The following is a 27,705-nucleotide window of genomic DNA, read 5'->3' as shown; positions in this document are numbered from 1 at the left end:
TCTTCCTAATGCTTCTTCATCATGCCAAGTGGCACAGGAGATCCCCGTACTGGTGGTGGGTCCTTGCAGCAAGTGACTGGTGACTCAGGCAACAGGCAGAGTTACACAAGTAATATCCATAATCCAACTTTCCTTTTCCACTTGCTGATGCATGCAAAACCCACCAAAAAAAAAATAAATTAAAAAAGAGTGCTACTCTGAAACACAAAGTGCTGCTGAACGCAAGCAATAGACAGGGTGGTTTTACTCAGCTAAGGTATTATTTGTAACCGTAAGCGAAAACAAAGCAAAAGAGATTTGTGTCTGTTGAATTTATAGCATCAGAGTAAGAAATAAACTACCAGTTCCTTTATCTGCACAACAAAAGCCCTGATTTGTGAACAAAAGCCCTTTATTTCAACTCGGTCCAGCACACCACATAAATAAAATAATATCTTCTAGGCAGCATACTACATCTCTGGCTTTGCAAAGAAAATAGCTTTAAAGTGAACAAATGAAGAACATTAACTGTTCAGATGAGGTGAAAGTGGGCGGCAGGATGCAAGAGCATTTCCTTAAAAGAAAGAAAGAAGTCACCATGTGTCTTTCATGGGAGGCAGAAGCACTGCCATAGGTCTCTAGAGCTAAGGACAAGCTATAGGACCCGAGCAGCTGGGATCTTCCATACCATCCATAATGGCACATGAAAACCGAGGTCGATCTGTGCCTGAGGAGCTGCAAGTGTGTAAAAGGGCCTTCAGCCAACAGCAGGATGAAGCTCTTCCCATGGCTACAAAAGGAGCACACAAATCTACGATCAGTGCTTGCAGCGCACACTGGGAACACTTGCCCTGCCCCAAAAACCAAGTCCCAGTGCACCAAACACTGCTGCCACTGCACCCTACCCTGAGTTGCTCCTGTAATGCATTCTCCCCTTCTTCTTTGGCATGGGAGACAGCCCTGCAAGTCTTAACATGTATCAAGCACTCAGTCCTCCTCCAACATCTGCATTGCAAATCTTACAGTCATGAAGATGCACTGGATACCATGTGCCTTCCCATTTGATGCATCTGAACCCTGCCCTCCCCACCACGCACATACAGGTGTCTACGCACGTAAGAAACTGCACGGCTTTCTTAGTGCTAAAATAGTTCAAATTCTTGAGGACTTTTATGTGCTCTGTGGTAATTTGCTGTAAAACTCATCTCTAGCTTCTCCAGCATCTTGTAACAGCAAAAGCGATTGCTGAATATAGCCCTGAAAACAAGCCCTGAATATGAACCACTGCCTTGAAATCTTCACAAAGCCACGGAAAGCCTGAAATGAGAGCACTGTCTAAATTTAACTGGATCACACCAATGGAGACCTAACCTGGAAACCTAAATATTGACACTTAATTGTATTACAACAGTGTGCTCTGTAAGTGACAACTTGTCTTGTATAAATATTTAGTCTCTCAAAATATTCTTAGGGTTGTAAGTCTCAACAGAAAGGCTAGGGATATTTTTATCAGTATTTATTTGCAGAATGTATGACGTTTTATTTTTAATAATAATAAATATATATATATATGTGTGTGTATATGTATATATACATATATATTTATAGTTTTAGCCTTCTCCATGGTTATTGCAGAAAGTAACCTTAAGACTACAAATGAATTAGCCAGTCATTTTTTCAATCAAAAAGGCATTTTGAAGCAGCAAGATACTGCATGGAGAACATTCTGTGGAAGAAATATGCAGTACTACACTAAAATAGTTTAGGTAGTCAGCAAAGCCGCTGATGAGCAGTTTCTTGTCCTTACTTCAGTTTTTGTGACAGATGCTGTTAGAATTAGACCCTCAAGAATAGGACAGTCTACTCCAAAAAGCGAGCTGGGACTAATTAATCCATCTCTGCCTATGCAGTGTCTCTTTTATCACTATACCATCAAATAACTACCCAGGCACTCTGTAAAGTGATTATCTAGATAAATCAGCTGCAGATTTTTCTGAAATTCAGCTATTTTACTACATCTTCTATCACCAAAAAAAAAACCAACACCATAATTCTATGAAAATACTAACAAGTGGGTTCATCCTGAGTTAGTTATAATTTCCCCTGCTCCCCTCCGATACTTTCTGTCTCATGGAGAGGAGCCTCTTGTGTTTCTGACCAGCACAGAGGAAGATGAAGGCAATGAGGCATCACAACAATTGCTGCTTCAGAGCTGTGGCAACATGAAGTGAGACTCCGAAAGTGAAAATACTGTAAAACCAACAAAACGAAGAAATTGTCCACGATAGTCCATGCCGATTGACATCATAAAAACAAACTGACAAATCTTCACTCTTTCTGAAAATCCTTCAGTCATGAATATCCACTTGACAGATACCTAAACAGTAACCACTACAGAACATAAAAAAAAAGAGAAAATGGTTTAAGAGTTTGGGGAAACTATGCCCCTTGTACATAGCTTAGATACAATTGCGCAAAGCTGCTCCACAATCCCAAATTTTACTAGGGTAAGAGAATACTGTGCACATTAATCCTCTCTCCTATTTATTAGCTTTAATCTGTACTCTTTATTACAAGATTTCAATGGAAAGAAGTAGGTCCAGCCACTATTTTAATAAGCCCTTTAGAAAGTCAACCCACTCAAATCCTTTCAGTGATTTAAAAAAAAAAAAATAAAACAAAACACAACCGACCTACCCTCTCTACTTGAGATTTAAATAAATTAAAATGATATCCAAGAACCAAAATTTAAAAGTTCCCACCTAGCCTCCCAAGTACAGAGTGTTCCAGGCACCTCCTAAAACTCAGTGTCAAAGGAGTAGGCTCAATGCCAGCTTATGAAATCTCACCAACACAAGAGCTCACTTTTCTCTCAGCTCTTTTCAAACCGCGTTGCAGATTATATGGAATTTTATTTATAGTTACCAAATTATTTTGTAACACTCTCAGTGCATTCATTACACCACCACCCCCTCCCCCAGGGTTTACTTAAAGTAGCCTAGGAGAAAATATCTCACTTCTCCCCACCATCTATTGCCGTTACCTTTTGTTGCTGCCCCCCAATCAGATTTCCCTGGAAAATCTGGAACCCTAAGAATTAGGGTCAAAACCTGGTCTGAGAAAGAGCCTCCTAATGACAAATGCGTTTTCTGGAGGAAGAGCTAACATTGTTCTGGGTTGGCTGGGAAATCCAAGTCCACTTCCCAGAGGGGAGCAGATGGACCTGAACAATGAGATGCACATTTGAGGGGAAACCTTAAAATAACCATTTATAACTATGACTCTATTATGCCTTCTAACATCAACCCAGAGTCAAATAAAATCTGGAAAAAAAAAAAAAAAAACCAACAGAGTCATGTTTTCATTTAAATGCACAAAACATATGGTAGATGCTAAAATCCTGAAAAGTGGGGTCATGGATCAAAGAAAGGTGAAGCATAGTAATGAAAGAAGAGTTGGAGGTAACAAAAAACTCAGGCAGAGATGGAATACAGAGATGCTGAAGCAAAGATAAGCCATTTTAACATGCATTTAGTCTCTCTACTGCCGAAACTTTGAGGCATTTAAAGGAAGGTGAGCTCCCAGAAGGCACAGGGTCAACTCAAAGAGACTGCAAGATTTCCAATTTCAAATGAAGCCACTCCAGGGAAGAAGCACAAAATAATATTGTTACTAGAAGAAGATCCATTGGATAACAGGATTTAAATTCCAACAAGCAGATTACAGAAATCTGAAAAAACAGCATCTCCTCAGTAGCAATGCCTGCACACAGAAAAAGTATGAAACTGCTCTGTCAGCAGCAAAAACGTGTGCATTAAAGCAGCAGAACACACTTTGCGTGACCTGGCAAGAACCAAACTAAAAGTGGTCCAGAACATATGAATGACCAGAGCACTAAAGAAGGTTTATTTCTCAAGCATTTCCCTAATCAGAGGAGAACTGCTAAAATAGGACCAGAAAGCCTGTTATGGAAAGAAAAAACAAACAAACAAACAAAAAAACAGAGGGAAAGACGTTGTTGCTAATACCTCACAAGGGCTACAGGACAGCCTCAACCAAGAAAAGGTAGGAATGGCACATAAAAGCCTCCTGAGGTGATGATGCTCATAATAACACTGGCTGCATAATACTGCTGGCTCTTCTAATCTCTTTCTGTACCAGGATCTCCCAAAAGTCAGCTAAGGATGAAGGTTCTTTGCCCAGCAGTTCTGGATTGTTTTTTTTTTAAATCAAATTCTTTATTTCAGGCTGACACTTCCTTGCCTGCAGCGTCACAGAAAAGAGAAAGAGAAAAGTGTGCTATAAAAAGTTACATTTCTTCTTAAAGGGATAAATGAAGCTGAATACTGGAAATTATAGCAAGATTTTTTTTTTCTGTAGCAAGAATGAAAAATTGAATTAGATGACAGATCATGGGGCATGAAATAGGTGCCCAAAAAAGACTGATTAAAACTCCACAAGCACTCTTAAGGGAAGTAAGATGATCCTTTTTGTTTGTTTTTTTTTTTTTTATTTATTTACAAAAAAATAAATAAAAATGACAGGAAAGAAAATGATTTGGCCCTGGTGCTCCATGGTGCCTGGTCTGCTTCCCCCCCTGCAGCTGTAGTACAGGAACCTGTGGAGGGCCACTGCATTTTTCCTTCCTTGCCAAGTCCCGATGCCCTTCTCGCTAACACCTCCAGTTCCCAGCTATGACTTTATTTCTGTTCCCTGGGTGCCAGTGGCCCCAATCACAGACACGCCGCAACCTCCACTACCACACAATTATTGTCAGAGCAGCTTCCAACCTGACAGAGCACTCTGGTCTTACCCACAAAGAAGGTTTTGGCTATGCTTTATAAGCTGCTGAAGTCTAAACACACAAGCAAGCGAAAGCCAAAATAAGGCTCACACAAAAATTACTCATGCTGAAAATCTAAAATGTTACATGAGTCTTCCCTTCCCAAAAAGGAACTGGAGCCATTTGGATTTCGTTCAAATAAACGTTTTCAACAACACATATGCCTTTTGGACTTGAGCAAAAATTTCCATTAGAAATGGTGATATTTTCCAGATTTTTCAATGAAAAATGACCATTCATGTGTAACATTCTGTTCTTGCAGCATATATACCTGTGTTAATAACCTGTTTCCCGAATCTTTATTTCTGTCATATATGTTTATCAAGATCACAGAAAGCAGAGCAAAATTCTTCTGGACCAAATTCAAGAGCCTCTTAAAGCAGGAACATTTCAGTCATATTCTTTGCTTGTCTCCACTGCTGACACAGAAAAGGGAGGGGGAGTTTTCCTTAAAACGTGGCTCAGAGATTGGTATCTGAAATGTCAAATAGGCAGAGATCACTTTGCTCCACTGATCTGAGCTGATTGGAAAGTAACAACATTTCTTAACATCAACCCTAAGAGTTGCAAGATCCAACCTGCTCTATTACTCCATGATGCGTTTGAGATATCACATTTCTGCAACCCACGGCATGAAAGGATTTAAAAAATATCATAGCATCACACTAACAAACCTTTGCGAGAACTAGGGTAACAAGACACACACTGAAACTCAACCATCTCTGTGTGCAGTGTTACTGATGCTGAATTTGCACATCCTACACAACGATTTCTGACTACAGCAGAAAGATCATTTGAAATCACTGGTGGTGAAATTATGACATTGCCATTTTAGCAGGATACCAGGTTAATGAACCCATGCCATTTTTTTTTCCTTTTTAAAATGATCGCAGTGGCTGTTTCGAGTTTTCCAGATATGATTATATGATTTCAGAACCCATCTCTCTCTCTCTTTTTTTTTTTTTTTTTTTTTTGGAGTGGGGGAGTGGTATCACAACGGCATATCTCAAAAAAGGCTTAACTGGGATGGAGAATTTAACGTTAAAATTCTACATTACAAGCAGTAACTCGTTTCTTCACCTTTTTAATTTTTCATTATCTATATTGATGGGTAATTACAGATAGTTTCAGCTCACTACCTGGTGATATGTTCAAGACTAGCCAGACAAGGCACAGGCACATTTTCAGCAAGCTGTTGGAAAACCTGCACAAACATGCTTAAGCGTGTGACCGTTTCTCTTGGCACCAGAAGTATAATTTCCCCTGGTATCCTTTCATTTCTGACTTTTCTCTCTCTCTAACACAGATAAATTCATACTAACTGAAATTACTGTTTTTCCCTCAGTCCACATATTTGCTTTTTGTTTACGAATGCATCAATATATAAAAAGAGAACTGGGGTATAACACCTAGTAACAGACCATGATACACCAGAAGTTCTTAAACATACAACACTTTAAGTAAAATAGGAATTTATTTAATGTAAGAACTTACAATTGTATTTATTTTTACTGCGACTGCTGAGTTACTACAGTAGCAATTCATTTTTTTACTAACTACTTACTAGAAGATTGTATTCCCATCCCCTCCTGTTCTTCGTTATCCTCTCCCAGACACTGAATTCCTGCTATATGTTGGTTCTAGCCATTAATGGCCTGCTAAAAATCACCTTAACTCACTAGAGGAGCAAAAATCGTCCAACCTTTCTGTTGCTTTTAGGTTTGATAATTGACTCATACCGGCATTTTCACTGGTGCTTTGCAAACCAGTAAGTAGTGAGTTAGGAATGGCAGCAGCAACATCCTCTTCCAACATCAAGGTGAGCTGTTCAGCCAGTTTGCCCTCCCCATGAAATCACAGCTCAGTATAACCCCACCTCAGAATCAGCAGACTTTAATGTAAAGTCTGAGAAGGACTTAATCAACTTGTGGAGCTATCTGATATATATAGGTATATATTTTGGTAGTGAAGATCAGCAATGGAGTGTCAAACCCAAATACCTGGAGGCAGTTTATCTAAACTGGGTCTGAGTCACTTCACAGATGCAATCATAACGGCTGATTTCCATGCATGTCTACTCTTCCTAAACTAATTCTCCGAGAACCTCGAATGCTTCCCTACAGTGGAACGACAGCCTGGTGTCTCAGCAGGAGTCAGCATGGATCCAGCTCTGCATTCCCTAAAATCTGTCTTATCTAGATTTTCCATTATCTGGGCTATCTCTATTACTACTGCACAGCAGAGAATCGGCTGCATACAGGGTTATTCAACAGAAAGGACATAAGGTTGCATGGTAGTAGTAGTCAAAAAGGTAGATACATGCTGATGACAAAATACTCAGTCTTCCACAATAAGATGATTTGTTTTCCCAATGGGGAAAAAAATGGGATGAAGTAAATCCCTACCAAAAATAACAACAACAAAAACAACCTCAAAAAGAAAACTTCAACTCAAAATCATGTTTTGTTGCTGTTATTTACATTTCCAGTAATACCAAACAGTAGTAAATCTGAACTGTGGACTGTATGCAAAAAAAACCCTTTGTGTGGAAGGCTGTGAACACATGAATTTCAAAAGCCAATAAAAACTGGTAATAAAGAAAAAGCAACACTAGTCCACAAACATAATTCCAAAAATATAGGTTCTCAAGTCCATTTCTAGCAGTGCTGTGATTTCTTAACCAGACATCAAGTGTGCCAGGTCACACAGCCTCCTTAGAGGCAGACGATGTGAAACTTTTAAAACCATAATGCATCTCTCTGAAAATTCGTCAGAAAATTGTACTAACAAAGCTCCCAGGGATCTCAAATGGGAAGTGATACATGACTGCAATGAAATCTTAAAATTACCAACTGATTTCAAGGAGGTTTTATGCGTAGATACACACACATATGTCCCCCTCTTCATATATACGAGAGGGGAAGTTAATAGAGTTAAACGAGTGATTTGTGGCATACAACAAGCACCTGAAGTTGCCAGAAACCATTCTTAGACATAGCTACCGATTCCGTTCCCAACAACGTGCAGCAACATTACGGAGTCACTTCTGATGGAAAGTGCTTTGTCGGCCCAAACTGTCGGCACGAGTGCAAGAACTCGTGGATATGTGAATTCCACCCCGTAACATTCATATCATGCTCTGCACAAAGAAAAGAGCTACTATGTGCTGAGGTCCTCCTTTTTTTCAAATGGCAACATCCTGTATACCTAAAGGCTCCTTCTGATAAAAATTAAAGCTGAAATCCTTGCATACAGCAAAATATTTACAAAGAAGCAAGTGCGTTGTGCTCTGACATTCTGAAACCAATTCTTGGAAAAGCTTACTGTAGAATATTAACATTTCTAAAGCCTTTTTTTTTTTTTTTAAAGGAGCAACAAATGAACTGTAGCCTAATAAAAGGATGGCTGTTGACTGTCTACAAGCGTGAAGTCAGTCATAGTGGGCCTACATCTACGCAGCAGTTGTACTTTCTTCTGCTCCTGTCATTTTGTCCAAGTTACATTTAATGCACTAAGTGCATGCTTGTAAAGTATATAAACAAGTCATCAGAAACACAAACAGCAGAAGCATCTCTTTGATGGAACACATCATCACCTTAAAATAATAAGAAGCACGCCTACATGTTTCACAAAAATGCAGAAAACATTCAACTCAAATACAGCAGGGCCAACTTGATATCAATGCAGTACTACTAGGACAAGCTGCCTCCCCTGTTAAAAACTTCATTCTGCCATTCGAGACAGAGCAGAAGACTGCTCAGAACACAAATGCTTCTTTAAATCAATGGTGCTTTTTACAAGTTAAGATATTACTCGGCACAAACAACAACAGTAATGAAATTGGCCCTTTGTAATTTAACTATGAAACATCAGTACCACCTGAAGAAATTATAGTTGATTGATTTATTCTCTAAAAAATAAAATAATACTTCTGCTTCTACTGATGAGCCCATTTTGAGGTCAATATTATGAGCAGTATATAGCTTTCTATCTTGGTACTCTTGCCCTTTGCCTGGAGACACCATCTTTTAAATTGGATTCACAATTGACTATTTTGACTGCAGTAGCATTAGAGAATAAGAAGGGGGGTGCAGGGGAAGAGACTATATTTTTCAAAAGCACCAGGTACAATGAAGTTCATTTATCAAGTGAGATAGGGCCAGATTTTCAAAGCTGTTGAGGTGTCTAAATGACCTACAGATTACCCAGTGAGATTTCTCAGAGGCATCAATGTGAAACAGAAGACAAGCTTGTTCAGAATTCAAAGCCAGTTGTTCCGGCTATTGGCTGGTAGCCCACTGATGCTAATGTGCTCAGAGATCATTGTGTTCAGCTAATTGCACAGACAGATCCCTTATCTATCCCTTTCTGCCCCATATCTAATTTTTACTTCATTGCCCAGCAAACCACTATAATTCTTGTCCAAATTCCTTAGCCAACCCTGTAAACTCAGCTCTCCTTAAATTCATGTGTTGTGCATACAGGACACACTTCAGGTTTCTGTACACAGAGAACTCAGAATGGGTATTTCATTTCACTTCTTTGTAAAACTGCATCACTGAATCAGGTGAAAGCCTTCCTTCTCCCCACCCCCCCCAAAACCATCAGCCCTCTTCTACCTCCTCTTCCAAACCAGCAAAAGGGAAGAAGGGAGTAGGGGCTTGCAGTCAGTCCCCAATGCTTTGTCTCCTCCAGTCCTTCACAGTCACTCTCTGCTGGAGCAAACTGCTCCAGCACGGGTCCCCCACACGTAACAGCTCCCCCCAGACCCTCTGCTCTTGTGGGGGCTCCTCTCCATGGGCTGCAGCTCCGGCCCAGGGCCTGCTCCTGCGGGGGCTCTCCATGGGCCGCAGCCTCCCCCAGGCCACATCCACCTGCTCCATGTGGGCTCCTCCACCCACGGGGGGGCTGCAGCGTGGAGATCTGCTCCATGGGGGACCCATGCGCTGCAGGGGGACAGCCTGCTCCACCAGGGGCCTCTCCCTGCACAGCCCGCAGGGGAACTGCTGTTGCCTGCCTGGAGCACCTCCTGCCCTCCTGCTGCACTCAACTTGGGGTCTGCAAGGCTGGTTCTCACTCCTCTCTTCCAGCTGCTGTTGTGCAGCAGGTGTTTCCCTTTCTTAAATCTGCTTTCACAGAGGTCCAACCAATGTTAGCCACTGGCTTGGCTCTGGCCAGCAGCAGGTCCCTTTGGAGCCAGCTGAAACTGGCCCTTATCTAACATGGGGCAGCTTCTGGATTCTTCTCACAGAGGCCACCCTTGCAGCCCCCCGCTAACAAAACCTTGACACATGAACCCAGTACACAGTCATTTGTGCACTCCACTAAAATGGCTGCAGTGTCATGCAGAACTGCAATGTACACTGACATTGGCAGCAGAATCCCACAGCCATCTTGGCAGACTCAGAAAATACACAGTAGTGGCACATTGAAAGCAGTCTAGGTTTCTTCAAACTACCACAAAGCCTTGCTGCCAAAACAAGTTTCATACATATAGTTTTATTTTACTCAGATTTACAGATATAATTGAGATAAATAATTACAGTGTCAGAAGCCTTATCTCCCCAACTTTCATATCAGAAAAAAGTCTGAAAGGATTTTAATTACCTTGAACTTGTCTGGATAATTATAATTTTTTAAATCATTTGTTTACAATCTTATAAGGACCTTCCTTCTTACGGAGAGATGTACTGCAACAGTCCGTAAAGTAAGATAAGATTGAAGATGATGCCTTGAGAAGACATCCTCTTCCAAACTGAAGTGGACTGACTTAAAATGCTTCTGCTTTTCATCACTGCCCTTATGTCAGCAATAAATGTGCCAAAGCTCATGCAAGACCTCCCTAACCTAATTTTACATGAGCTGGCTGAAAACAGAATAAGAGACAATTAACCACAACAACTGCTACTGGAAGAACAGTGTACTATATCAGTAACATATTAAACCACATCAGATGTTTTAAAATTGAATTTGTCCACACCTCTACTCCAGTATAGATGTGCATCATGCTGTCAGAGTGCATTTCTGAGAAGGTACGTAAGCCATTTTAGTTCAAGTGAATCACTTCAACAGCATCAGTATAGTTAATGCAGTGCTAAGGTAGAGATGAAAATAAGAAAGTTTTTCAGGCCAGGACCAAGACCTTTATTAGTTTAACATGATAACTGAGAAAAATAGAATTGGATTTGAAAAATTAAATCAAAAGCACCTACAACTCACTCACTCTCATTAAAAAAAAAAAAAGAGAGAGAGAGAGAACAGCAGTTTATTCAACATAAAGAAAGAAAACAAACCTCTCTGATCTCTATTCTCAGGTTCTTCTTTTGGTATCTAGTGATTCAGGACAATATTTCTGTTCCACAACTATCTGCTCATAGTCCTCAGAGAACTACGATTTTGTTGCCCAGTATTAAAAGCCTCAAACTCAAGAGCAATAACAACAGTACAGAGAATGTTTCTCTATCTTGTTTCTGTTATTAATTAAGTCCCATTTGCTTCTTCTGAATTGCTATTATTTAGTTGCACTGGATGGGTGTGTTAGAAAGCAGTGGAAGACGGATCAACAGCTGTAGTTATTGCGAAAATTATGGCAGCACATCAGAGGAATTGCAGCTGCTCACTTCATGCAAATAAGAGCTACTTGACAATGATTATAATTATACAGTATGTCAAACAACATAGCTGGAGTAAGAGTAGAAAGTATATGTTTTAGAAAGGCAAAAGATTGCCATCTCATTATGCTCACATGCCTTAAACTCCTCCTTAGGGATAACAGGATCCACTTTCTGTCAGTGGACTCACAGATTCAGTAAGATCTACTAGGTCTCCCAGATAAAACTGTCTGGTCAACTCTACAGCTATCAAACATGGCACTTCTTACCAGGTATTTATAGTACAGCATTACTCAGAGGCCATAGTCAGAGCTTAATGCATCTTTGTACCTACACTAAAAGCTGTGTAGATATGAAGAAAGATCCAGGTGAATGTAGTTTCAAAGCAAAAGTTTCAAAGCCACTCACTGCTTCTGAGAGGCTCAAACAACATGGATGCCATCTCTTCTTTGCAAAGCCTGGTTTTGATACCTAGAACAGCATTAATATTCTAATTTACTTTTGCATGAAAGTACTTTCAGCTTGTTTTGGCCAATTTCTTTGTCATTTCAGGCAGTAAGGCCCTCTTAAAGAGCACATTTCCTTCTCTTTGATAAAAACTTCACTGAAAGTTCCTAATTTGCAGAGAGGCTGTGTGCAGGGCTTATCCTGCTACATCTGTAGGCTGTCTGTCTGCACATTAGCAACTGTTTAAATAAAGTGACATTTTATTATGTTAGTTTCTTCCAGTTCCTGCTCTGCATTCAGCCTCTTTAATTAAAGCCCTCTATTTTTGCTGGTTGTTTCATGCTGGCAAATGCCTGCACCTGTGTGGAAAAAACAGGAACTGAACCTCATTTGCTTTCCTCTGCACCTCAAACCTGTTTCAAAAACTGTACAACAATTATGTTATCTTATACAAGATAAATGGACAGTTTTATTTATTTTTACTCACAACTGCTGCAACAAAAAGAGACATAAGGAGATATATAATTATGCAGTTTTCCTGCCTCTCACTTAGGTACAAGATCTTGGAACCACTTTGTCTGTGACAGACAGTTGCTAAAGTTCATCACTGTTCTTGTTTTACACAGTTTTTCAAACTGTGTAACTCAGCAGTAAGTAATCTTTTATTTGTACTAGTTGAAGTTTCCAGAAGTCTGCTGACCAAGGCCCAATTCCAAAGGCAACGAAGCTGGTGAAAGGTCTAAAGAACAAGTCTTATGAAGAGCACTGGAAGGAGCTAGGGTTGTTTAGCCTAGAGACAAGGAGGCTCAGGGGAGACCTTATAAAACTTTACAATTACCTTAAAGGAGGCTATAGCAGGGTGGGTGTTGGTATCTTCTCCCAAGCAACAAGGGGTAAGACAAGAAGAAATGGCCTGAAGTTGCACCAGGGGAGGTTTAGGTTGGATATTAGGAAAAATTTCTCTCTGAAATAGTTGTGAAGTATTGGTAAGAGGTTGCCCAGAGAAGTAGTTGAGACACCATCCCTGGAGGCCTTCAAAAAACATTTAGATGTAGTGCTTAGTGACATCGTTTAATATTGGTCTTAACAGTGCTTGGTTTAAGGTTAAACTACATGATATTAGAGGCCTTTTCTAATCAGAATGATTCTATGATTCTGTGATGGGACTCCAAGTTGAAGTGGTACCTAAAGCTTCCTACTTTTCATACGTAGTCATTAAATCACTGATGCAACAGTGGCTATTGAAATTGTTAATCTTACCTGAAATCACATGCTGTGGTAAGCTCAGCTCCTCCTCCAATAGCTTTTCCTTGGATTAGTGCAACACTGATCAATGGCAATCTACGCAAGAGAATTTTGCAAGCAAAATTAATTCTTTTATTCTGAGAAACGATCAAAGGCAAACTATCTTTAGAGTAAAAGCTCAGAAAAACATTCTGCTCTAACTCATTCGATCTTTGAATTCAAATCTATTGAATTTTTTCAATAACATCTTTGCAGGTTAGCAGCACAATACCAACTCCACTTAAACTAAATCCATTCTTTCATAATTAATATGGGAACCATGATGCAACAGCAAGACAGAAATATCTAATGGAATCACAGTAAAGCAGATCATGTACTATATTATGAAAAAAAATACATACTACGATTATACCTGAGAAGACTTTCTGCAAGAAGGAATGACAGGACAGGGACACAAGACTCTACACTACGCCAGGACAATACAGAGAGCAGTAGCAAGGGACCCTAAGAACTGCACAATTCGGTTGTTGAGAAACAATGAGATTCAGCATGACAACTTCAGCAAACTTCTTCAAACAGCAGTGCTATCATCTCAGACATCAATAAAACTTTTTTTCGGAGGACAAAACTGTCCTTTGAGGATAGCAACAATCTGTTAGCTATGATGGTGCTGTATTCAATCACGTTCAAGGTAATTCAAAGGACAGAAGGAAGGAAGAGTATGTGGGGAGAAACTCTTTTCCTACTGTCATTGTGAAATCAATATTAATAAACAGTGACTGACTTAGGATAAGACAAGTACCCTAAGAAAGGAAGATTAACTGGTCAGTCCCAGACTTGCATGCTGATACATCTTTTACTATAAAGAGGCATTTAACTCATTAAGCAGGGTTAAAACTACATTCAGAAGTCAGTCTCCCAATCACTATCTGGTATTTGGTTTTACTTCTACTTTAAGAGAAATGCCAAAAATTTCTTATGGCCCAAGTCCACTTGCCAGCTGCAGCATACTTAACACAGTAATTTGCACAAGGGAACCCTTGGAAAAAGATAACCTCATTATTCCTATGGTTTGTGGGAACCCAGAATATACGGGTTCGAGCACCCTATATCCACACTCATCTCATCTGTTTGAGGCACCTCCTTCATGATCACAGTTTGCCTCAGCTCCCTCTGAGGGAGATGGATCCAACTAAGATAGATCTTGCCAAAGAGCGATTTAGTGCTCCACCTGAACCACAACCGCAATACAGTGCAATATACTTTAAGTCAAGATACCTGAGGTGAGATTTTAATCTTCATACATCTTCTTCCTCTTTGTTTTGCCACATCACTTTTGATTATACCAAGGCCAAATTATACAAATGGATTCTAATTCAGATCCTGAGGATTCATTCCAATACAGTACTACTAAGAATAAGTCTCCAATTTCCTGGGCAGTTTTGCAGAATACTGTTAGCTCATAACATTTTATCATATATACTATTTGAAAACACAAAATATTTATCTTAACAAAGCCCTGAGCAGTCAAAAAATGGAACCTACCATACATGCGTGTAATAGAAATGTGATTTCTTAAAGGAAGCTGAATCTAAAAGAAAGGAAAAAGAAATCAGGAGTACCAGATGGTAGAACTGAATACATTCCTCTTATGAAGTGGGAAGATTAAATAAATATATTAAATAAATGTTACCTGTGTGGGCTGCATAAGCTGGCCCTGCTTGTTTGTTAAGAGCAAGCAATTTCTACTGAGTTACAGAAGTCAGCTTCAGAAACATTAAAGGCCTATGCTTCCTTAACTATAGTTATCTCCCATCTCTCCACATAGAAACCTATAGGTATTTTTCTGTTCCAATCTCTGGAAAGTCTAATAATAGTTGCAAAATGTCAAGGCCTAAATTAAAATCCACAAATACTTACATGATTAACATATGCAAATACACGGTCTGGGATTCAAAATTTAATATTTAAAACATCTGATTAAAGAGTTAGCCAAAACATATTTCAATTATTATAATTACTTCATAAAGAAAGGTAAAGAAAATATATTACCTCATAAGTCTGGTTAAGGTGTTTTGCATAAACATGCACATATTCATCCCATCCTATAAAGAATGAAAATTCAAAAATGTTAATTGGTTAATCTTGTCCATAATCCAGTCCAACCCCACTAAGCACAAATAGAAAATCTAGTATAGATTGAGTTAAAAAAACAACAAACACCCTCAATCATTTATTAAAATTGCAGTTATAATTAAGCCACTATAAAAATAATTTCAATACCAACTTGCTGTGATGTAAAGTTTTACATCCTTTCCTCTAAATCTCCTGTTCTCATTCCTCCCAGATAAACACCCGTAAAGATGAGCTTTAAACATTTGTATAGGACCATGGATGGCTGCGAACTCCATACTGTTCTAAATCCACACAACTTTACAGAAGTGAAAATTTACCAGCTTTTTATTTTAATCATTTGGATCAAAAGCATTTCAGACACAGAAAGGAAAAAAAAAGTACCATCAGCTTGCAAACAGTAGTGACTAGGGAATAATTGTTCCCTTCTCTTCCAGTACAAGAACAAAGGCTTTAAATAAAATCAGCTGCTGCCAGGTTCAGAACAAGTATCTCTTCCTACAACATACACAACAGAACACTTTACAGCAGATTACTGCAACCTTTAAAGGACTACATGAATTCAAGAACAACTACATAATCTCACAACAGAAAAATCTGCAAAAGGTTACTAAGTACAAGGTAACACCTTCATACCATAAATTGCTGGAGACTAAAAAAATATACTGAATTAAAATCATTTTCTCTCTGCCTTCCCTGTTCTTACATTCTTCTCAAGGCATCTAGTGTTGACCAGGAACAGACACACATGACTAAGCCAAATGATACAATATGACCATGGCTGTATATGTATGTTAAATGAACTGCACATGTGACATTTAATCAAAATTAAGAAAAATAATGCTTGGGTATAGTGAAAATAATCAAGTAGGTAACAATTCCGTCTTGTCTTCCAAAAAAATGGCAGGAAGAAAAAGAAACAACATATCTGTATCGGTATTTACTGATTTCTAATGAACAGTTTTACAGGGGTTTTCACGTTAAAGAATCTGCCTTAATTAAAAGTTTCTGACTCATACCTCTGGGAAAGAAAAGATGCAGTAAATCTTCAGTACCTCCTGGAATAGGGGCTTGCAACAGGAATAGGACAATTTCAGCCAATTTACTGTTAATTTATTCATGTACTCCCAAGACCTACTCTGCCCACAGCCAACCAGAATTATGGTATTCAGGGACAGATTTCTGGCAGACAGAAGATGCCATGACAGCAGCATGAGGAGCAGCCAGCAGGCTGAGGGAGGCAATTATCCCTCTCTGCCATGCCCTTGTGAGGCCCTTCTTGGAGTGTAGGTCTGGGTCCCCCAGCACAAGAAGGATGTTGATCTGTCAGAATGGGTCCAGAGGGCTACAGCGTTGATCAGGGGGCTGGAGCACCTCTCCTATGAAGAAAGGCTGAGAGAGCTGGGGCTGTTCAGCCTACAGAGAAGGCTCTGGGGTGACTTTATTGCAGCTTTTCAGTACTTAAAGGGGGCTTATAAAAAAGGTGTAAAGCAAAAGAGATGGAGTTACTTGAGTCCTGGACAACATACCCTTCAAGTCTTCCTGATAAGAAAAATCAGGCTACTAGTCAGAGTATTTTTTATCTGAATAAGAGAGATGTTCACTGGAGTCTAGTGGAATAATCACATTTTCAGCTCTAATATGGTCCTCAGAGTCAGAAGAAAACTAGTTAGAAGAAAGGCAGGTAAAATATTGCATGCACTACATGCAAAGACAAAAAAAGGATTAATAGCTTGGGGTGCAGCTGGGAGATACAAGGAAAAAGAAAGTCACTTTCATAAAGTAGAAAAGGAAACTGTACCGCTGGTTCTTTTTGCTGCAAGAACTTACAGTCACAGAAAAACAGAATCACAGAATCATCTAGGTTTGAAAAGACCTTCAAGATCACCAAGTTCAACCATCACCCAGACCTACTGAGTCCCATCACTAAACCATGTTCCTTGGTTCCATGTCCACTCGTCTCTTAAATACCTCCAGAGACTGCGAACTCCATCGCTCCCCTGGGCAACCCGTTCCAACACCTAATCAACCTGTCTATCAAGGAATTCTTCCTAATGTCCAACCTAAACCTCCCCTGGTACAACTTGAGACCTTTTCCTCTTGTCGTATCACTTGTCACCTGAGAAAAGAGACAAACACCACCCTCAATGCAACCTCCTTTCAGGTAGCTCTAGTGAGAGATGAGGTTTCCCTCAAGCTTTCTCTTCTCCACACCAAACAACTGCAATTCCCTCAGCCACTCCTTGCAGGTCTTGTTTTCTAGTCCCTTCACCAGCTTCGTTGCTCTTCTCTGAGCACACTCAAGCAACTCAATATCCTCCTGTACTGAGGCGCTCAAAACTGAACTCAGCATTTGAGGTGTGGTCTTATCAGTGCCAAGGGGACAACCACTTCCCTAGCCCTGCTGGCCACACTGTTTCTGAGGCAGGCCAGGATTTAGTCCATCTTCACAAATCATTTCCATCTGCTCAGAAGTCCTCTGCTGCTTACTCGTTAGGAACCTCTGTTGTAAGGCTTCTAGACAGAGAACAAAGAAAGTGAAAACCTCCTTCATGCCTCCTTCTTCTTAGCTGTTCTTTCAAGAACCTCTCCTGCTTTTCAGATAGCCAGCTTTTCAAGTTTCACTCCAGAATGAGGTTATTGTTCTTGGGAACCAGGTTTACAAGGGCAGAAAGAAAACATTTTTCTTTAACAATACCACTATTAATTTGCCTGCCGTGATTTGGTCACCCTAACATTAGTGCTCACCAATAAAGAACAGGCAGGGGATCTGGGTTCGTTTCAGGGTTAGGAACAGCTGAACATGAGAGGAAGAGGAGAAGGAGGAAGAAGAGGAGAAGCCACTCAAAGGCACAAAAATCCTTCAATGTTCTTGGCCATTATTTTGCCTTTCCTGCACCAGGCGGAAAGGCAGACCTTACTGCAGATTATGACAAATACCATGTCCATCCAGCCAAATGGTTGAATAAAATAGAAGTGATTTCTGTCATTACTAAAAGGTCTTCAACCCCCAAATTACAGATGACTCCTCTAACTGGACTAAAAGATCATTGCCAAAGCTCAACTGGACAAGAGTTACATTTGTTCTTCCATTTTATTCAGGTCCAGACACAGTGTTGACAAAATTGAAACCTCCTTGTAATAGCAGCCACGCTGCTTAAGTTTGTTTTTGACTTGAGAATATATAAGAAGTGATTACTTGTCTTTGCTTTTAAAGGTCAAACTACTGAAGCACGGGTTATTTTATGTGTAAATGCACCATATACTGTTCTGAGAAACCAAAATGAGATTTTTAAAAGAGAAGGCTAAAAAGAATAAGTCATGTAGGAATTCAGAGTTATGAATCAATTACAGTGACACTTAAGCCATGGCTTAAAGTGGTTGCCAGCATTTTTTAAACCATGAAAAGCTCCATCCTGTGCTTTGCATGTAAAATTGCAGCATAAACACATAACCTCTGTCTGATAGGGATCTCTGAATATCAAAAAGCTCATTTTTCTCCCAAAACTTTGTATCACTACTTGCCTGGCTGTTGGGTATTGCTTTGACAGTATTCAAATCAGATCCTGAACAAAAAGTATTTCCTGCACCACAGATGATAAGGCCTTTGCCATCCTTCCAGTTTTCCAGTTCAGCTACCTTCTCCTGGAGCTCTAGCATCATAGTGCCTGTTATGAGAGACGAGAAGCAACACTTAGAACAAAATGACTATGAGCAGCATGTTTTACACTACATTCTTCACTCCCAAAATCAAGTTATCATTAAGATGTGATAGGCTTAAAAACACAAGGGAAAGAATCACCTTAAACCCCCGCCCAGCACGGACATGTTTTTAATCCAAATATGTACTTCCTGAAATTCTGATGAGTATTCTGCAGCTTGCATTACACTCACCAAAACAAAACAAAAAATTCAAGTGGCATAAGCATAAACTCTACCTGATTTATTCTTGTTTATAATTGCATAAATTCAGGACACATTAACTTCTTCTGTCTATCCAAATCAGTCCACCTAGTCATTTTCATGTCACTGCCATTTCACTCTGCGTATTCAAACATAAATATATTTAAAAAAAAAAAAAAAAAGAAAAAGAAAAGGCTGCAGAGCAAACAGTGTTGAAGGCCAATGGCATTTAGAAGCATCCATCCAAAAGAAAATAGATTTAAAAATCGAAGTAAAATAACTTTTTCAAAAGAACAACAAAAAAGGAAATTTCTCTGAAACATCTTCTATTCCCTCCCTGGTAACTGTCTAGAAAAGCTGTCTTTACAAAGTACGTCCTAGGCTTCAAATGTATGGATTAAATAGTACCATCTTTTTACTTCAGATATTCTCATATGTTCACTTAAGAGCTTTCTCATACTACAGACAGTTATAACTGTGCTAATCCCCGGAGTTACACAACAGACTTTTTTGGGTTACTTTATTTCTGCTCTAAAGAAACTGGAAAAAAGGATGAAGGGAAGAAAATTATCAGTGCTGTGAGACAGCTATGTAAAGCTCACATTTAAAATGTGGAATTGAGAGGTTTGGACACTTCAGACATTTCATCATGAGTTGCTGAGAGTAGAATCTAGTTTGTTCAGTGAAAACTCGTTTTATGTACTGCCCAAAGCAACTGCCTGAACTCACATTGGCAGGCTTTACTTCCAGAGACCTCTGACCACACTTACCTTTCTTCATCAACTATATATGGAATTCGAACAATTACTGCAACAGCCCATGCCCGTGATTCTTTTCATCTTTTATTGCATAACACTGAGGTGTGAATTAACATCTGACATCCAAAAGTATTCACTCCTTAGCAAGAAACATTTTCTCATCCATTTACAGATCTCTGTTTTCAATCTACTTCACATTATAGAATATCCAAATTGGAAGAGACTCACAAGGATCATTTAATCCAACTCCTGGGTCCCCGGAGGGCCACCCCAAAAAAAATTTTATATATCTATATATATATACATATAAAAAATCAGACCATGTATCTGAGAGCTTGTCAAAACACTTCTTGAAGCTTCTCTGGGTAACCTTATGCCAGTGCCTCACCACCCTCTGAGTGAAGAATTTCTTCCTTATATTTCATCTAAATCCACCCCCCAAAAAAATGGGTTTGAAGCCATTACTCCTTGTCCTATCTTCCACACCAACTGAGCATACCCACATTAACTTAAAGCTCTTCCTCTCTGAAGGACTCTCATATGTTCTTAAGAGAAAAATATTTATACAAAGTAATTTTAAAATGCAGCATAACTACAGGATGATGATGCTTTAAGCTCTACCCTTCTTAGATGAGGATGTACATGGACAGACCTACCTTCTTCAGATGTAAATGACCTTTAGATTAATATCTCAAGCAACCTTTCATTTTTTTCCAAGTCTCTTATTTTTTTGACCCTACACCTGTACACACATTTCACTGAATGTACAATGAACATTTCCTGGCCTAAAACTGCCTGTTAGCAGCCATCCTAACATCCTGAGATTTTTTTCTTCCTACTTGTTTTCCTTGCAGTTCCTCATGAAGTATGCATCACAGCACCAGGTCAAGAATGAATGCTTTACAAAGGACCTTCACCTTGGTTTGGTCTCAGCCACTGAAATAGCTGAGACCATGTTCCTGAGGAAAGCAAGAAGTAAATGGACATTAAATATTATATACCAGAACAATTTTTTTTTTTTGTTTAAATGGCATACTATATACCAGAACTGCACTTTTACCAGTTCCTTTCCATTTGCTTTTCTAATTTGCTCAGGCTATTTGTGTGTTGCAGATTACATCTGTTTTCACTGAATTTCACCTTTTTGATCTTGAGCTCTTTGTAGCACTTAAACAACTTCACTTTGAATTCCACTCCCCTGCTCCAAATAACCTTCTTGCAAGTTCTTCCAATCCTGGGTCATCTGATAATTTCAGCAGTTCACTTTCTATTCATCACCCAAGATACAAATGAAAATACTGAGCAGAACTAGGCTAGCAGAGGCTTCCACTGGTCTTCACTTTAAATGCTTTCCCAGCCTGACAGCATATTCAATGTCTTTCCTGCAAACAGTTCTTTAAATAGGTGTGCTTCAACACCACAGATTTTGCTTTTTGTGTATTTCTCAAGTTTCTTACATGAAAGTTATTTGGACTGGCATCAAAGCTTTGCCAGAGCCAAGACATAGCACAACCACTGTTTGTGGTGCTTTTAATAATGAAAGCAGTGAGGTAGTGAAGAGTCTTTCCAGAGAGTATTATGAACCAAAAATCTAGGTAACCAAAAAACTGAGCTTATAAAATGGGACTGTATGAGCCAGCCGCATACAATAGCGGGTGGAACAAGAAAAGGAGGTGAGCACCTGCCCCCTCTCCCTGGCAGAGGATTCCCTCCATTACGGTGTACACTGACAACACTGAATTATTATTTCACCAACAGACACATCACAGGATGTCTGATACAATGATGAGGACACAACAGTAAAGCAAATCCTCGTTCTGCCAGTCTTGGTCCTTCAACATATGATACCAGTAAGTTCATCCTCCTCACAACACTGAAGGTACTTGCAATATTTCATGTTTGTATCTTAATTGTTAACTAAGAATAAATAGCTTTTTATTTAGAAATAACAAGAAATTATTCTAGATTCTATATTATAATTCTAGAAAATAAGTTTATCGTCATTACCTTCGAGTTCTTGCAGGCTGGCCTCCTCTTTTAAATAAAGTTCAACTTTAGTTCAGCAAGAGGTTAGGTTGCTGAAATTGGTTCCACCAGGCTTAAACTGACGTTATTAGCATTTGTTTCCAAAGAGACCATTTCAAACAGGTGGCTATCAGATTCCAATTAAGAAGAGAAAAAAGGCATAACAACTTCCACATTGCCCATTAGCAATTTGCCAACGATTTTGTTCTGCTTTCAGTTCCATGAGTTGCTCAAGCTTTGAACAAACATAATTCCTCTGAGATAAAAAGCTGCTGTGCAAAGTAAATGCCTGGCAAATGGAATTTCTCTCAGCAGTTTAATGATGTTTTGCAGCTTTCTAAAGGAAGCATATATGTACATATAAATTCATATCTGCCACTCTTGAGAAGCTCTGAGACACAACATTAACAGAATTTCTTTGAGGTAGGGTATTTCACAGGCTCTGGCAAATGAAGTTAACCAGGTCTTGCTGAAGCAATTTGAGGGCTGTACATCCTATTCCTTTCCACACTTCCCCTGAAGGGTATTACTCAATACACAGCAAATGGAAAAAGATCAAGTGCTTGCTAGTTCCTCAGCACCTATGGATTACAGACAATGATGTTAAACTGAAGTGAAGAGCATTGTAAATTAACGTACCATACCATCACTTGTTTTGGCCAAGGGGCCAACATGACTCTGCTTCTACTCTCCTTGCTGCAACAACAAAAAAATCTCTAGCAGAGGTGCACAGTCGAAAAAAGCAGTTATCTCCTAAACTGCCACTGTAAGATTTTCCAGAGCAAATTTCTGTGGCTATTACCTAGCGAAATGGGGTACTGCTCTCTAGAGGGCTCTACACACTCCTATAAAACAGAACTGTCTGGTCCTGTGGATCATTTGCTGTATGCTAATCAGGGTCTGCAACAGAGACACAACTATTAATTTCCTCTTAGTTTTTTGTAGCTTCTGTTTGCTACTAGAACATTGAAGTCATTCACATTCACTAATAATTTATTTTCACAGCAGTCTTATAACATTACAGACCACCAGCTAAGCCAGAGAGAAAATACCTGCTAATTTTGAGTGTCCAATTTGAGAGGTCTGATATAATTTCAGCACAATAACGTTGTACAGCACTCAGTATAGTCAAAGCACAGCTAACAGTGGCCTAAACAGCAGTTGTGACTGCTCAGCACTTCTGGAAATCAGTTCTGAGACCCTCCCTTCAAGCACCCAGAAAACAAGGAACACGGCTGTAAGTTCAAAGTTTAGAATCATAAAATCACAGAATATCCTGAGTTGGAAGGGACCCACAAGGATCACTGCGTCCAACTCCTGGCTCCACACAGGACCACCCAAAAATCAGACCATGTGTCTGGGAGCATTGTCCAAATGTTGCTTGAACTCCAACAGGCCTGAGGCTGTGACCACTGCCCTGGGAAGCCTGTCCCAGTGCCCGACCACCCTCTGGGTGCAGAACCTTTCCCTAACCCCCAGCCTGACCCTCCCCTGTCTCAGCTCCATGCCGTTCCCTCAGGTGCAGTCACTGCCCCAGAGAGCAGAGCTCAGCGCCTGCCCCTCCGCTCCCCTCGTGCGCCATGAGGCCTCCCCTCGGCCTGCTCTGCTCTAGGTTTGGTTTCAGCAACTTGACTTCCATTACATCTGATCCCCATAGCAGGCTGGGCTTTATCTGTCCTTCCTCTTTTATTGCTCACTTCTCATGATTCTTCCAAACAAAACAACAAAAAAGCTATGAACACCCAGCCCATAAACTGTAGTTTCAACAGCTCTATTTTAAGTCAAAAAAAAAAAAAAAAAAAAAAAAAAACTGTAGAAAAAGAGCAAACAGCAGTGTAATTATGATTGTATAATAACATGTATGCTGACAGGGAAGTATTCAGAAAGACAATCTCCATGCTAACGTCTTTTAACTAAACTTCTCATGTTACGCAATGATTTTACACATGAGCTTTTAAGAAGAAACAAAAGAGCAACTGCAGAGACATCTGGGTGAATTACCACAAATTCTGTTGTTCTGTTAGGTTTTCTTCCTTTCAGCTAACAATCATTTGTGGACATTCTCCATGTAAACAGCTCTGTGCTTTGCTAGTGTGTTGCAAACTTATTTGCTGACAGCAAAGGAACAGTGAGAACTGGGCAGGAAAAGAGAACAGCAAAAAAGAAATCAACAAGATGACAAATGCATCCATTTCAGAATATTAAGAGATAAAGGCATTCTTACGGGCTTGCAAACAACTCAAGTTCAGGCACATGTAGACCCTGAACGTGTGCCACTTATGTCTGAAGAGAATTGAATAAATTGGAATATTGCTAGACAGTTAAAGAGAGAGAGCAAATATACATATCTTGGAGATCAAAAGCTTCTCATTGTTCAAGACTAGTAAAATATAGCACTTGGTTTTGATAACTATACGCTTTTACAGTGGACAATACTTAAGAAGATTCCTCATCTGCAACACCTGAGAATACCCAACTCATCAGGTCTTTCACAAACATCAGTATTTAAGGTACGAGACAAGCGAAGAAGAAATGGAAGTCAGTCTGGGAAACTAGAAAATACCAAATTGCAGAAGCTTAAGTTAGAGGGAAGATTTGAGGTAAAGAACAACATAATAAACTGGCCCTTTCTACACCATCTACAAAACAAAGATCATATTTTCCCATCCCCATAAAAATACCATATAGTTCCAGAGCAGTAGAGGCAAAATAAAAGGAGAAATAAGAAAAAGCACAGTAGCAGAATGGTCCTCATTAAAAAAAAAAATAAAGAGGAGAGGTACGTTCTGCAAGACATTCTTTATGTCATTAGGAACTTCTTGCATCTATGATGTTTAGGGCAAAAGTACCATGAAGAAGAGGGAATTTTACTACACCTCTGGTTAAAAATCCAGTATTTCTTTTAGTTAAGGAATGGTAAGGCACAGCTTTTCACTTTGTTTATGCAAAACCCTAGAAGAACTAACTGAAGGGGGGTGGGGGGGATCAAAAACAAACACAAAAACCAGATTCTCATCTCTGTTAATTAATTAATACCTGTGAAGGCATTCATTAGCTGCGGGTTGTTCACAGTAAGTATTCCAATGCCATTATCTTCTTTGGAAAGGTTGATGGATCCACCAGCAAACTGCTTAAGTTTCTTCTTTATCAATTCTTCCTCATAGCCATGAGCAACATTATACAGTGATACCCTTCTCTGCTGTATTATCCTCTTCTTTGCAGTCTGAAATATTTTTTTGCATAGAGAAACTGCCATTTCTGGAAAAAAAGAAAAAAAAAAGGAAATTTTGCTTTGAGATCCAGCTGATCCAGCTCAGTTTTCTTTCTGAAAGAAAGAGAAGCAGGACAGCAGAAACTAATATGAAGAGGATGGCATGGCAGAAGTCTACAAAAATTTGGTCATTACAGACTGTATTCACAAAATTCTTAGTTTGAAACTACTCCCACAAAGTTAACAGCTTGAGTTTTATGCAGTGATTTTAGCAGTTAAGACAGAAATTACCATCTTTTAAAACCTTTTCTTGTAAAAATTACCCCAAAGTATTTAGGTACAGAACACGGAAGAGGCTCAAGAAATGCAGTAAAATACTTGCATATTCCATTAGACCAGCGTATTCTGTACTAATCTTCCAACCCTCTTCCCCTCCAAAACAAACAAACAAAACATGCACAAAAAACCCACATCTGTGTTGGAGAAGAAATCCTACTGAAACCTCTAGCTTTCAGGAAGAGGACTTCCTGTTTTTCTGTAAGCAACTATTACAATAATACGTTCCTGGGAGAAATACTGAAGAACTCAAAAAATTAGGAACCAAAGATCTTTCACACCTTCAGGTCAATTCCCTATCATCTAATTCCATTAACCTATTTATTACATCCCATCTTAAAACTGGTTAGATTGCCTAGCCCCTAGAAGCCACCCATATGTTTTCTCAGTCATTCCAGTATCTGTTGTTCCACTTGGAATTGACCTCACTCAGACACAGGGCACCAGAAGCTATGCAATATCCCAAAGGAGGAAAAGTGTAGAGCAGTATTATACACGTAAATGGAGTATTGCCCTTGCTTTCTACAAAGCTTCATAATATTGGTAGTCTACTTCTGTGTACCAGAACACCCACGGCTCATTCCACTCTTTCCATACATACCACTATTTCCACTCTACAAAGTAACCATGTGCACCAGAACATAAATAATAATATTTTATAATGACTTCCTTGTTATCTTTTTTAATTAAAATTTAATAAAGTTAAAATCTGATTGAAAACAAGATCAGTTAGCTCATATTTAATATCAACCTACTGCTCTGTATCTATGAACATTCAAATATCATCTCAGCTATCATCCTTCAAAGCTTTTAAAATTGCTTTTTTTTTTTTTTTTTTAAACAGTGGAAACATATTTCCAAAGGCAATTTCTTAGCCAAATTCTTCTTCTGATATTCAGGCTCTCAGAAGAGAAAACATCTTCCATTTTCTCATGTCATCTAGTACAGCAAGGTGCCAGAACACTAAATAAATAAATAAAAGAACATAAGGGAATAAAGTGTCAAATTTATTTAATTCACTCAACTTTGACTTACGGCAATCCACACAAAGCACTGAAAGCAAGCTGTTGCTCTAAATCTTTATTCCCCAACATACATTCATGCAATAAAACCTCCCACCCAGCTACTAATTTTTGGCCAGGAGAGAACAAACGCTAAAAGCATGGATAGGTGTAGGCTCTTGCTGCAAAACGCAGCTTGCACTATGCTTGATTCAACACAGAGCAATTAGTTTCCCATTTTTAATGAATACAAAACCTCCCCAATCCTCATAAGAAGAAAGATGACACTTAATTCTCTAGGAAACCACAGTGATTGGCTTGATACAAAAAAAAAAAAAAAAAAAGTAAAAAAAAAAAGTCTGTTCTTAACCTAACCCTAAACAAATTTTATTTGTTTGATCATTTTTATACTTCCTAGATTTTACTTGTCAAAAAATGTACGGAGCGAAACAGCTTTAAGATATGGAAATTTCATTCCACCAAAAAAAGAGTCTGTCATTTTTAACTGCATGGTTATATGCATTAACAGCTCTTTAATATTATCACTATGGCAATAAAGAGCATCAGCAAGTGCTGGATTAGAAAACAAATTGGACATCATTGCCTGCTGATCGTGACTCATGATTAATGACTCATGCAAGGTATTATCATTGAATTACTTTTTAAAATCCATCTCTTACAGTGCCGGTCAGTACCTACTACTTTTTTAATAAATACAGGATTATTTTTAACAGCTCAGTTAGAGAAAGCTAACCACTGAAAAGCATGAGGTTTAAGCTTCACTGCTCTCAGACTAAAGGAATTTTTGCTGATCTCTGACAAACAGCACTCAAAATTTCAGTAAGTATGGAGCAACCCACAGCATGACTGAGACTGAGTTTTTGTACTGCAAGTGAAAGGAATGCAAGAGATAGCTGTTGCTGTAACCGGCACAATGCTGTAGGACAAGCCAAGAGATATTGTACTAAAATTTTCAGCTTAACATAAAATAATTGTCTATTTAGATACGTTAAAGAAATGAAATCTTAGTTTGACATGCTATACCCATTAACATTGGTAGCGCACAGAATTTATGCATGGCTTTTATAATGACCAGATTTCTGACAGCATAGGAATAATGAACAATATGGACAATTTGCATCTTTTGAATTTTGAAAACTGCTAATGTATTGCTGGTAGCAAGGAACAGATAAGCAAATAGTATGGATATCAA

General features: G+C 39.0%; 1 protein-coding gene across 4 annotated transcripts in view; it reads right to left on the bottom strand.

The window, feature by feature from the left end:
- The window catches only part of ECHDC1 (ethylmalonyl-CoA decarboxylase 1), a 41,552-nt gene that overhangs the window by 10,113 nt on the left and 3,734 nt on the right, over positions 1 to 27,705 (bottom strand). For 2 of the 4 annotated variants that reach the window (XM_068677503.1, XM_068677504.1), the window contains exons 2-5: positions 24,981 to 25,202; positions 18,784 to 18,926; positions 15,178 to 15,230; positions 13,141 to 13,221 (exon numbers count right to left, since the gene is read on the bottom strand). In XM_068677503.1, the coding sequence (XP_068533604.1) occupies positions 13,141 to 13,221; positions 15,178 to 15,230; positions 18,784 to 18,926; positions 24,981 to 25,200 (497 nt within the window). In that variant the 5' untranslated portion in view covers positions 25,201 to 25,202. Of the gene's footprint in view, positions 1 to 13,140; positions 13,222 to 15,177; positions 15,231 to 18,783; positions 18,927 to 21,926; positions 22,000 to 24,980; positions 25,203 to 27,705 lie in introns of those variants that run through there. The other 2 variants (XM_068677505.1, XM_068677506.1) reach the window with 2 other exon arrangements.

This window comes from Anas acuta, chromosome 3, assembly GCF_963932015.1.
Source record: "Anas acuta chromosome 3, bAnaAcu1.1, whole genome shotgun sequence".
NCBI classification, from domain to species: Eukaryota; Metazoa; Chordata; class Aves; order Anseriformes; family Anatidae; genus Anas; species Anas acuta.
This window is presented reverse-complemented; position numbering and strand designations above follow the sequence as displayed.